The sequence below is a fragment of the Corylus avellana genome, chromosome ca2 (assembly GCF_901000735.1).
Source record: "Corylus avellana chromosome ca2, CavTom2PMs-1.0".
In the NCBI taxonomy this organism is placed as follows: domain Eukaryota; kingdom Viridiplantae; phylum Streptophyta; class Magnoliopsida; order Fagales; family Betulaceae; genus Corylus; species Corylus avellana.
The window spans coordinates 6,199,821-6,212,656 of NC_081542.1; the positions used below are offsets into that span (position 1 = coordinate 6,199,821).

Consider the following 12,836-nt stretch of genomic DNA (forward strand, 5'->3'; position numbering starts at 1 on the left):
ATTCCAATGACAGTTTTGGGAGTACTCTTCATAGATAGGTGTGGAAGAAGGCCACTCCTACTGGTCAGAACGAAGCAATTTTCTGTTTATATTTGTAGTTTATTGACTATCCCATACTGAAGAAGTCTGCCAATGATTTGATTGCAGATATCTGTGGCAGGAACATGCTTAGGTTGTTTCCTCACTGGATTGTCATTCTTCTTGCAGGTTAAGCAAAATTTATAAACCTGTATACTTAATTTGCTTAATTATATTCTTTTGAAGTATCAGTGTCCTAAAAGGTTCAAAAAGTTTAAGTATCACTGGTCTTTCATTCTTCTTGCAGGATCTTCAAAGTGGGAAGGAGCTCATTCCGATTTTTGTCCTTATTGGTGTATTGGTAATGAAAGCTAACCATAGGGAAACTTTTTCAAGCTAAATCAACCCATTTTGTGTTTTTTTTTCCTTATTGGTGTATTGTTATTTGAATCAAACACCTATCCTAAATCCATGCTACTCCTCAACACCTAAAAGCAGAAAAAACACAAACACTCCTGGCATAAGACACACTTCATGTCTTTCTTTTCCAGATGTGTATTAACCATATATATGATTCTGCAATCAGGTTTTCTTGGGTTCTTTTCAGCTAGGCTTGGCAGGAATACCATGGATTATTATGTCAGAGGTACGTTTTAAGCTTCATTTCTGCACCAAACTATAAAAAATTTAAGTGAGAATGACATAACAAGGAATTAGCTTGAAAATGAATAATGGGGTTTGTTTGTTTGTTTGTTTTTTTTCCAGATATTTCCAATAAACATAAGGGCTTCCGCTGGAAGCCTTGTGACTTTTGTGAGCTGGATTGGTTCTTGGATTATTGCTGTCACTTTCAACTTTTCATTTGCGTGGAGCTCAGCAGGTAATGCCTCCCTTTAATTAGTCCTCCTTCTCTTTGTGACTCTTCATTCACTTAAGCTTCTTTGTTCTGAAGAAAATGATAATGAAATGAAAATAAAAGCAACAAAGACAAGATTTTATATGGTCCGGTCTATGATCTACTTCCGCAAGATAAAAACCCTAAGGACTATATATATTGTGCTCTTATTCAATTGATAAATTTACAATACAAAGGATTCCTATTTATAGTGAAGTTGATAGAATTCAAAACGGTATAAGAGATCAAATCAAATTAGATTTAAATATATTCAAATTAGATTTGAGGTTAAGCTTTTGGAACAAATGATGATTTAATATGATATTAGAGCCAGTTGTCCATTTAAATTAAATATTTCACGTGTAGAGACGGAGTATTGATTAAATTTACTTAATCTTATCACCTTAAACTTTTTGAATAACTGATGATTTAGTAGATTTACCATTTTTTTTCTTCTAACGATTGTTCTTGGTTCACCATTTCAGGGACATTCTTCATATTCGCAGGCATATGTGGTGTGGGAATTTTATTTGTTGCTAAGCTGGTGCCAGAGACCACTGGGCGTGCACTAGAAGAAATCCAAACTCATAGTCTGCAATAATAAGAAAAGAGTAGTTATAAATGGCATCAAATCCGTCAGTTTCATTATCCCTATATGCAATTCCGTAATTTTTACAACATTTTTTTCTCTTGTATATAATAAAATATATAAAGTGAGAAAGAAAGAGACTGGTAAGGGCCTTTAAGGCTTATATATTGAAGTATGTTGAATTTTATTACAATGATCATTATTTGAAGATGTTTGAGGGAGGTGTCAAATGTCGATGGAGTTGAGTCGTGGATGACAGAGGGAGGCACTGTCAACGCTAAGCCTTGAATGGCTAAGAGCCTGTTTAGAATTGCGTTTGAGAAATATAATTTTTATGTTAGAAAAACGTTTTTTAACAAAAACTCGTTTTGACCATTTTTAAACTTTTTTTTTTTTATTCAAAAAAGAAAAGAAGAGGACAATGATTGATATAAATTAGATTACCACAACCCCCTCGTTGTGGTAACAAATATAGGGATCATAGACACGTTTTTTCAACAACCCACATTGGGTCGTACGTAGCTCCAACTGCAAGTCAACCTGACAAGAATGCACGAAAACTTCTGTTTTTTTAATTTATTTATTTCGGGAGTTGTACATTCAATACTCCTTTTTGTAAACACTGGAAAAGATTCAGATATGATATGATCACCCCGATTTGGTTAAATTTAAAATGTTGATTAGTACTCTTCATTCCTAGAAATTTCCAAGTATATAATCCAAATTCCAATAGTTATTTTATGTGACAGGTCAAGGAGAGTGTAAAATTTGAGAGAAGGTGTAAGATTTATCCCAAGCAAAAGCAGAGAAAACCCCTGTTTTTGAGATGCCAGAATATATAAATCAATGTTTAAAAAGCAAGAAAGCCGCTCATATTGCTTTGATTCCTTTGAATTCTCGGATAATATTCATTTAGTGTAAAATAAGAAGGCAATATTGTAAATTTTATCGTTCAACTTTAAGACAATATTACCCTTCATTTTATACTAAATAAATACTATTCGTTTCATTTGAAACGGAAGAGTATTTTATTCTCGTGTTAATTTGTCTCACCAACCGCAGGCAGGCACCAACTCTCACTCTCACGTGCTGGGTATATAGTGGAAGAGGCTTAAGAGGTTCTGCACTCAAACATCAAAGAAGAGAAAAAAATGGAAGATGGACTTTTAGCAGCAGAGGCCAATGAGAACTGCGAGGACGTGTCAGCAAGTGATTCCAAAGCCACGGCCATTGTTGTACTGAGCTCCATAGTCGCCCTCTGCGCTTCACTTTCTATTGGGTGTTCTGTAAGTAGCACTATATTATCCAAACACCCAATTGGTCTTGTTATATATATATATATATATTTTCTTCCAAAAGAAAAGAAAGAGGCCGGAATAGGAGCAACTTTGTCTCAACATTTGCAGTATTACTGGTTTGCAGTCCGGATTTTCATCTCCTGCTGAATCTGGAATTATGGAAGACTTGGGCCTCTCTGTCGCTGCTGTAAGTGCTAATCCTTTATATATATATATATATATATATATAGCTAAATTTGTTTATGGAAGTTTCAAAATGCAAACAGTTTGAGACTTGTTAATACAAGTAGGCCGAATAATTGAAGTCCAATAATGAGAGGGCCCACTAAATAAATAACCCATGTGGAATAAATAACTCATGTGGAGATAAAGATTATAATTTATAAGGTTCTATTTCATATAGTTTACCCGAGCAATCCCATCAGGCTTGAGATTTCTTATAATTTTTTTTTTTAAATTTGAGATTCTCAAATTCATAAATCTTAACTGTTCATTTTATCCAAGCGATTAAAATAAGCCATGTTTTAACATTTAATGAAGAAACATGGCTTATTAAATTCCTTAAAGGTAATTTCCTTATTAAATTTTCTCATTAAATGCTGAAACATGAATTATTTTAAACGTTTAGATGAAATGAACGGTTTAAATTTATGAATTTGAGAAAGGTATGTCAATCCCTCAATCCCTCACATCTAGTTTAGTTCAATAAATGTTTAGCTAAATTTTACTTAAGGGATTACATTTTAATTATTTTAGATATTCATTTTTTCAAAACAATTACATCATTCACCATTTTAGTTATCAACTTTTACTTTTCAATTTAAAATATTATTTCTTTATTTACTTTCCCAATTCACAAAGAGGAAAGAGAACAAAATTGTTTATTTATTTATTTTTAATTATTAATATAGCCAAGGATTTGTTGTTTGTTGAGTACTATCAGCAAAAGTTTAGTCATTTTATTGAGCTGGATGTGAAGTTTTTTTGAGAAATTTTTGGTACAGGACTAGCCAAAATCTTAACTTCAATTTAGTGAAATGTGACACTTATCCCTTAATTTAGAACTTGTTATCTTGATTGTTCCTATCAAATTTTCTCTGTTATTTCACATAATAATTTCAGTGTCTTATTTACTTGCATGCCTTTTTCCCCAACCTCACTGTGCAGTATTCAGTTTTCGGTTCAATAATGACAGCAGGAGGAATAGCAGGAGCACTTGTTAATGGAAAGATAGCAGATGTCATCGGTAGGAGAGGTGTAAGATTCTTTTGCCACTTTTACTCCCTCAAATTCTCCCACATTTTTTTTATTATTATTATTAATTAATCATTATTTTCTATCAATTTAAGTTTTTGGGATTATTGGTGATTTAGCATAATATCAAAGTAGAGGTTCGAGTTCAAACCTTGACTCTATAGTTTATGACAATTTCAATTACATATTCCAAGTGTTGGGAAGTATACTCTTTTATTAAGATTTTGGAATAACGGATGATTTAACACTTTTTTTAATGGTATTTTAATCCAGACATTGTGGTTCTCTGAGTTCTTCACCATTGCAGGGTGGCTTGCTATAGCATTTGCAAAGGTTTTTCCTCTTCTCCTTTGATTTATGGAAACAACTTCAAATAAGATGAGGTCCTTTTAATTTTTACAAAGAGTGCATTCTGATTGAACTTTACTTCTGATGTCTATTTGGTTGTGGCCATTTTTTCCATTGAAAGATTGTTGAAAATCATTCTGAAGCAAGTCAGACAGATATCTTTTGTCACATTTCCATTTCTCTGCATTTAAGGTTTAGATTCATAGCAGAAAGATCATTTGAATTCTTCCTGTAGAATGCTTGGTGGCTGGACCTTGGAAGACTGTCTTTGGGATTTAGCAATGGGATTCTTGCCTACGTGGTAATTATAATAAGACTTTTGATTCCTACTTAATTTAGCTATCTATCTGTGAAACACTTGCTAATTATGATAGTAATAAATCCAATTCCAGGTTCCTATATATGTTGCAGAAATTACCCCAAAGAACCTTCGGGGAGGATTTACATCCGCTAATCAGGTAGGTAAGAATTTCTTATTATGGTGTTTGGACTGAATTCCTAACTCAATTGTTTTACTTTAATATATTTCATCAAGTGTACAGTTGATGATTACTTGCGGCATTTCTCTGATGTACTTCATTGGAAATGTCACTTCTTGGCGCATCTTGGCTTTAATTGGTAATTCCTTTCAAGATTTCCATTAGTTTAATTGGTAATTGCAGCATCAAAGTGATCCTTTTGTCCAATTTCTGTACAAATTTCATCTATTTTCTGTGCTCTAGGAGTCGATTTGAAACAAGGCCAAACCTTAGGGACGAGTTTAGTAACTTTCCCTACTTATTTATATGTAGAGAATTTCTGAGTCAAGTCTATTTGTGTTCATTTGTTACTTTCAGGTATCATTCCATGTCTCATAGAACTTCTAGGCTTATTCTTCATTCCAGAATCTCCTAGATGGCTGGTGAGTCCAACTCAAAGGTTATAGTGAAAATGTCATGTTTATGATGCATCTAAAGTGTAAAAGAGAAAGATCTTCTTTTTCGCTTTTATCTTAAAGCATACACAGTAAAGGAAAAGTGAGGATCCATTAGAATTGTCAAATGATCATACAATTGCCTGCAGGCTAAAATTGGCAAGGAGAAAGAGTTTGAAACTGCTCTACAACGCCTTAGGGGAAGGAATGCTGATATTTCTCAAGAAGTGGCTGATATCAGGGTAAATTTTGCAACCTCAAGCAGAATAATCTTTGGTTTCTTATGTTTTAGTATTTATGTGTTCCTGTTTTTGCAGGATTATACGGAAGCTTTGGAGCTGCAGTCAAAAACTAGATTTCTAGATTTGTTCCAAAGGAGATATGCTCATTCACTTACTGTGAGCCTTACTAGAAATGAAAACAAAATAATTTTTATACATAGAACCTCTTCCTTTCAAAACATGTCTAATCTTTCTACTGTATCTCTTAAAAGGTTGGAGTTGGATTGATGTTACTGGTACAGTTTGGAGGGAACAATGCCATTTCTGCTTATGCCGCCTCTATATTCGAAGAAGCTGGTAAATTAAGGGCCTTTAGAACCGCTTTCCATAGTTAAATGATAATATAGAAGACATGAAAAAGGATGATATGGATCACTGGTTTATGACAGATTTTTCGAGTAGTGTTGGGACAATATCAATGGCTATTATCCAGGTACTAATTGATGCTTTAACTGCAGAATGAATCAAGGCTTTTGGTTTATGCATTTTTACCAAGTGTAAATATTCAATTGCAGATTCCAGCTACTGCTGCTAGTGTGCTCTTAATAGATAAATCAGGAAGACGGCTACTTCTAATGGTGAGGATGGAAAAGGATACATTTTTAAGGTAATAATTTAGTTCATTGATTAAATGATAGTGAAGTTTCCATTTCTTGTAGGTATCTGCTGCCGGAATGTGCTTGAGTTGCTTTCTTGTAGGCTTGTCATTCTGGTTTCAGGTTCACCCAAATCCATATATATACCTCTTTTTCTATTGTTTTTTGTTTACTTTTATTGGTAAAAGATCATTGTTTGAAAAAGGTAAGTTTGCTGTGAGCAGGACCTCCAGCAGTGGAAGGGGCTCACTCCCATTTTGGTGTTTATTGGCATAATGGTATATACAATTATTCCCCTTCTTCACAAGGAAACCCATCAAAGATACCTCTTTTCTATGTCTCATATTTTGTAACAATTCCATATATGCTTGAAATACCATATAACAATTTGTGGTGTTTAAGATTCTTAAGTTTGGATGCTATCTGAGTTCTTAAAAGGAGAACGGACCTTAGTGCCTGCTGATGATCATTAATTGTTTTCATTTCAATGTTGTTGTGTTTAACGGTGTAGGTGACACCACGTGATGTTCCATAATTTATATCGTTAAATACAACAACCTTAAATCCTAATCAAGTCGAGTTTGTCGTTTACTAACTAATAGCAATGCTCAGGGGTATGCTGTTTCTTACTCAATAGGCATGGCAGGAATACCATGGGTCCTATTGTCAGAGGTATATAACTTTCTTGTTTCAAGTAATAGAAAGAATCTTTTCATTGGTTTTAATAGCAGTTTGACAGAAGAAGAAGAAGGTTTTGAGCTTTAGATTGAAGGGTCAGATTTTGTTACAGATATTTCCCATGAACATAAAGGGCTCAGCTGGAAGCCTGGTGTCTTTAGCAAACTGGACCTGTTCTTGGATTGTAACCTACGCTTTCAACTTTATGATGGAATGGAGCTCAGCAGGTAATCAAACCCCTGCAGCCCCACTCTCTCCGTTTTTTTTTTTTTTGTTTTTTTTTTTTTTTTTTAATAAAAACAATGTTTTGGGTACGTATGTACACTACTACAGGAACATTTTTCATATTCTCGTTGATATGTGGTTCAGCTGTTGTATTTGTTGCAAAGCTTGTACCAGAAACAAAGGGGCGAGTGCTAGAAGAAATACAGGCATCGATTACCCATTTGGTCCAATAATTAAGATGAATTTCCCATTCTATTAATTATAATACACTGTGTTCACTCCCTTGTAACCTTTTCCCGCATTTGATTAAAAAAAAAAAAAAAAAAAAAAAATACACTGTGTTCACACCTGGGTTTCCAATAGTTTTTAATATTTATTGTTAGAATATATGGAAAATATAATAATTATGCTGATATTGAAATATTCTCTATTTATGGATCGATTGTAATCATATATTGAAATTGTAATCAAATCAAGAGGATTTGATTACCAAACTTGTATTTAGACATTACCCTATAAATAGGGACCTTTATATTGTAGACAAATCAAGTTAATGAGCACAATATAGCCCTTAGGGGTATTCCGAGTGGTGGACGTAGGTGTCTAACACCGAACCACCCGTAAGTTCTTTGTGTTCTTTCTATCTCTTGCTTCTGCTATAATTCCCACATCATCATTATTTTAACATGGTATCAGAGTCTAACCCAATTGGTTGTGGCCCACCGTCACCCATTGTCGCACGTGTTGGCTTGGATGTTTTCCCGCCACATGTGAAGAGGCGTGTTGGAAGTCCCACATTGCCTGTGTATTAAGGAGATGGGCCATTTATAAGTTGAGGGGAAACCTCAACTCTTGAGCTAACTTTTGGGTTGAGTTAGGCCCTTAGAATATATGGAAAATAATATATTTTCCATATATTTCATAATTATGCTGATATTGAAATATTCTCTATTTATGGATTGATTGTAATCATATATTGAAATTGTAATCAAATCAAGGGGATTTGATTACCAAACTTGTATTTAGACATTACCCTATAAATAGGGACCTTTGTATTGTAGACAAATCAAGTTAATGAACACAATGTAGCCCTTAGGGGTATTTCTAGTGGTGAATGTAGGTGTCTAACACCGAACCACCCGTAAGTTCTTTGTGTTTATTTTTTTGAATGGGTATTCAGATCTTCATTAATAAGCTGAAAGTCAATCACAATTACACAGCCAAAAACGTTAAAGGGGAAAGTCTTCTCTCCAGAGTTTGTCCTCTCCTAGAGTCAAAGCTAATTTGGCTAGTTTATGAGCTTCGCCATTGGCCTCCCGCGGGATGTAATTCACCTTGTATTCCAGGAAACCTCGTAACAATAGCTGCATGTCATCAATAATCGCTCCATACGGTCGCCAACCTCCCTCGTCTGACTGCAAAGCTTGAACAACCTGTTGTGCATCGCCTTCCAGTACAATCTTGCGTATGTCCAGCTGCAGGCTAAGTTCGATGCCTCTTCTTGCTGCCAGCCCCTCAGCCGTAGTTGGATCGTTGATGGAAGCCATTGTTTCGCAGAGCATGGCTAGTACTTCTCCATCATGGTCTCTCACAATGATCCCAATTCCTATCTTTCGTCCTTTCTTATCGACAGCGGCATCCCAGTTGACTTTGATAGTTCCCAAGGGAGGTCTCTGCCACTGGACGTTAACTGCCCTGCTTGGAGTAGGCCGTTGCTTAGCACCATGCTTAGCCACAGTAAGGTGAGCTTCCAGCTGGTCCTTTGCTGCACGTAGAACGGATTGTGGACTCTTGAATTTACCCTCAAAGACCACTGTATTCCTCCGGAACCAGATTTGTCTCGCTACAATCGCAATCAGCTGTACCTCCTCAACATCGCTCCTTGCCAACAGATTCTCCATGATATCCAGAAAACCCATTTCTGAACTAGAACTTTTTTGAATTCTCATGGAGCAATCGGCCCACACGTCCCTGGCTGAGGGGCAGCTCCAGAGTATATGCCCAATCGTTTCCACCTCGAGGTTGCATATGGGGCAGAGTGGGTCGAGGGTAATATGCTTCTTAAATAAATTTTCCTTAGTAGGCAAGATGTTATTACCTGCCTTCCAAAGAAACATTTGAACTGCTCGTGGGACTTCAATTTTCCAGATGGCCTTCCACAACAGTTTTGATCTATCCCCATTGGAACATCCCCCTTTGTCCACTTCATATTTTTCCTGTGCCAGATGATAAGCGCTTCGAACCGAATACTCACCATTTCTTGTATATTTCCAGACCCTTCTATCACCCCCTCGCCGAGGACACACAGCCAGACTACTGATGAGGTTAGCTTCCTCTTCCGAAAAAATTTCTTTGATTAAGCTCAGGTTCCACCAGTTGGCCTCCCTATCCATCAGCTCACTCACCTTTGCCTCCCTGTCTAGAAGACGGGGTGGAGACTGAAGAAACCCACCAGTTGTAGTGGGAACCCACTTATCTAACCATATGCTGATGTTGCTGCCATCGCCCACCCTCCAAGCTAGCCCCTCCACTAGTAATTTCCTAGCATTCCAACAGCTCCGCCATACATAAGATGGTTGACTTCCCAATGGGGCATTCAGAAAATTGCCATGTGGAAAATATTTTTCTTTGAGGATTTTTGATGCTAGACCATCTGGATTTTGAAGGAGTCTCCACCCTTGTTTTGCGAGAAGCGCCATATTAAACCACTCCAAATCTCGAAAGCCTAGCCCGCCCTTCACCTTAGTCCGCCCTAGTTTTTGCCAGCTCATCCAAGTAATGCGACTTTCATCATGCTTATGCCCCCACCAAAATTTAGCCATCATAGAATTGATTTCCTTACATAGAGTCTTCGGCAATTGAAATACACTCATGGTGTATGTGGGTATAGCCTGAACCACGGCCTTAAGGAGTACCTCCTTACCGGCTTGTGATAAGAAATTCTCCTTCCATCCTTGCATCCGCTCCCAGATCCTCCCTTTAATGCTCGCAAAGGCCCGAGAACGGGAAGGACCTATAATCGCCGGCAAGCCAAGATACTTCTCAAGGCTCGTAGTAGCCCTCACTCCTGCCGTCGAAGTAATAAATTGCTTCACTGCCGCTGGAGTATTTTTGCTAAAAAACATGGAGGTCTTCTCACGGTTGAGCTTTTGCCCCGAAGCTCTCTCATATTGAGCAAGGATTTCCTGCACATTGCACCATTCAATGAAGTTTGCCTTGCAAAAAAGCAAACTGTCATCCGCAAAAAATAAGTGGCTAATTTTGGTGCCTCCTTTGGCAATAGGTAAGCCTGTTATTCTGCCCTCCCTATCGGCCTTATGTAAGAGTGTGCTAAGACCCTCCGCACATAAGATGAACAGATATGGGGATAACGGGTCCCCTTGTCGGATACCCCGGGAGGGTCTGATGTTTCCATAGGGCACCCCATTAATAAGTATTGAGTAGGAGACAGTCCGAACACACATCATAATGCGGTCTACCCATCGTTCATCAAACCCGATCCTCCTCATCAATAGCTCCAGAAAATCCCATTCCACTCGGTCATACGCTTTGCTCATATCGAGTTTTAATGCCATGTACCCTGTTCTACCTTTGAACCGAGTGTTCATAGTATGGAGAGCCTCAAAGGCCACTATGACATTGTCTGTGATTAACCGCCCCGGTAGGAAGGCACTTTGTTGTGGTGATATGATAGAATTCAACATTTTCTTCATTCTATTTGCAAGCACTTTCGCAATAAGTTTGTAAAAAACATTGCACAAACTTATGGGCCGGTAGTCAGTAACCCGAGATGGAGTTTTGCTCTTGGGAATGAGAGCAATATATGTATTATTAATGTTCGGGTCAAATATGCCTTTATTTAAGAAATCAAGAACCGCATTACCTACCTCCATCCGAACTGTGTCCCAGGAACGTTGATAAAAGCAAGCCGAAAAGCCGTCCGGACCGGGTGACTTGAGGGGGTGCATTTGAGAGAGTGCAATGTCGATTTCCTCCATTGTGAACACTGCTAGTAGTGCTGCATTCATCTCTAGAGAGACCCGAGGTTCCAATGACGCCAAACACTCCTCTGCTCCATAGGTGCCTTCAGACGTGAACAGCTTTTGGTAGAATCTCTCAAACACTTCCGGTATTTCCTCCTTCTTTTTCCATTCCCGTCCCTCCTCATCTCTAATGCTGCGGATATGGTTAATTCTTCTACGGTGATCAGCCCATGCATGAAAAAATGGTGTATTCCGATCACCAAATGTGTACCAATTTGTTTCGCTCGCTGCTTCCACCGTATGTCTTCTTGCTCCATAATGAATTCAATATCAGATTTGAGCCTTGAAATTTCTGCCCAGTGTTCCGGTCCCTCATGCCTTTGTAAGTTCTCTAACTCCTTTGTTTTCGACTTTAGTATTTTGGCCGCATTTCCAAATTTCACCCCACTCCAACTCTTAAGAGCATTTTGACACTTGGCCAGTTTATTTTGCACCATTTGTATAGCAGGGCTTGCTGTGTGCTCCTCATGCCACGCCTCCTCCACGACTCCACCATACTCCTCATCAAGCTGCCACTTAGCTTCAAATTTGAAGCTTCTGTGAGGCCCCACATATCTTGACTTATCATGGCTGAATGACATGAGTAAAGGCTTATGGTCCGAGGTCCTTGCAGCCAACACCTGGACAACAACTTCATTGTAAGCTGCGCACCATTATGAATTGGCCACTGCACGATCAAGTCGCTCCTTGACAAACCCCTCATCATGCCGTCCATTTGTCCATGTATACCGAGCTCCAATAAAGCCCAAATCCTTTAAGCTGCAGCTATCTAGTGCATTCCGAAACCGGACCATTTGACTCTCCCGCCTTAGTGCTGCTCCTGTCTTCTCTTCTTGTGTAAGGATTTCGTTGAAATCACCAACGCACATCCAAGGTTGAGGTTGATAATGCAGCAAGTGCTCAAGCAGCTCCCATGACTCGTGCCGTTTGGATGCAACTGGGTGCCCGTAGAAGCAAGTAAGTTTCCAGCCCCTTTCCTGGCCACTATCTACCACTATTGCATGAATGTGTCTACGAGTGTAATTTTGGACTTCCAGAACGTATTCATCTTGCCAAAATAGGGCCAAGCCTCCACTTAACCCGACTGGTTCCACCACAAACATGTGCTGATAACCCAGCTTCACTCTAATTCCTTCCATCTTTCCCTTCCTGCATTTTGTTTCCATTAAAAACAAAATGTTGGGCTTCTTCTCCTTCACCATAAGGCGAAGGTCTTGAGCTGTCCAGGGGTTCCCAAGCCCCTGGCAGTTCCAGCTGAGGAGTATCATGGCTCCTGGCGGGGCTGTGTAACAGCCTCCGCCAATGAAACCATGCTCGTGCTCTGGGACACATTTGCTTTCTTACTTCGTTTCTCCATTCTCCTTGAATCTGAATTTAGCACATCCATGGAGTTACTCCTATCCCTTTTTGCCTTACTGGTGGCCTGAACTGTTGCCGGAATATTAGTTATACTTCTGGCCATCCGCTTCCAAGTTTTCAGAGCAGGCCTGAAAACAGTGGGCTCGTTTTTTCCTTCTTCCCCTCTATATTCAGCAGCCCCTGGCAGCAGAATCTCCATGCTGGTGACTTCCTGACCTTCCGTGTCTCCACCCACTAATGCACTGTTTGGGCCCAACTGTCCCTGGCCCTCTGGGCCCAGACTTGAATCCGGTCCAGAAGTTTCCAGAGCCCTACTGGCCGCTTGGTTTTCTAGAGTAT

The 12,836-nt window shown here is 38.5% G+C and overlaps 2 protein-coding genes across 4 annotated transcripts in view; one reads left to right on the plus strand and one right to left on the minus strand.

The window, feature by feature from the left end:
- LOC132168658 (uncharacterized) overlaps positions 1–12,836 on the minus strand; it is a gene marked incomplete in the record, with an annotated part of 32,376 nt that overhangs the window by 8,401 nt on the left and 11,139 nt on the right.
- LOC132168661 (sugar transporter ERD6-like 5) lies at positions 2,565–7,389 on the plus strand. 3 transcript variants are annotated; one of them, XM_059579662.1, is made up of 18 exons: positions 2,565–2,788; positions 2,925–2,987; positions 3,968–4,057; positions 4,328–4,387; positions 4,638–4,703; positions 4,795–4,860; positions 4,945–5,020; positions 5,239–5,303; positions 5,465–5,557; positions 5,633–5,713; positions 5,809–5,893; positions 5,986–6,029; positions 6,112–6,174; positions 6,256–6,315; positions 6,417–6,470; positions 6,805–6,864; positions 6,983–7,097; positions 7,204–7,389. In XM_059579662.1, exons 1-18 carry the CDS (start codon positions 2,654–2,656, stop codon positions 7,326–7,328), a joined length of 1,401 nt encoding a protein of 466 aa, XP_059435645.1. In that variant the 5' UTR covers positions 2,565–2,653; the 3' UTR covers positions 7,329–7,389. The 3 variants fall into 3 exon arrangements, with proteins under 3 accessions (XP_059435645.1, XP_059435646.1, XP_059435647.1); XM_059579663.1 differs by having other exon boundaries at positions 7,240–7,389; XM_059579664.1 differs by lacking the exon at positions 2,565–2,788 and having other exon boundaries at positions 3,968–4,055.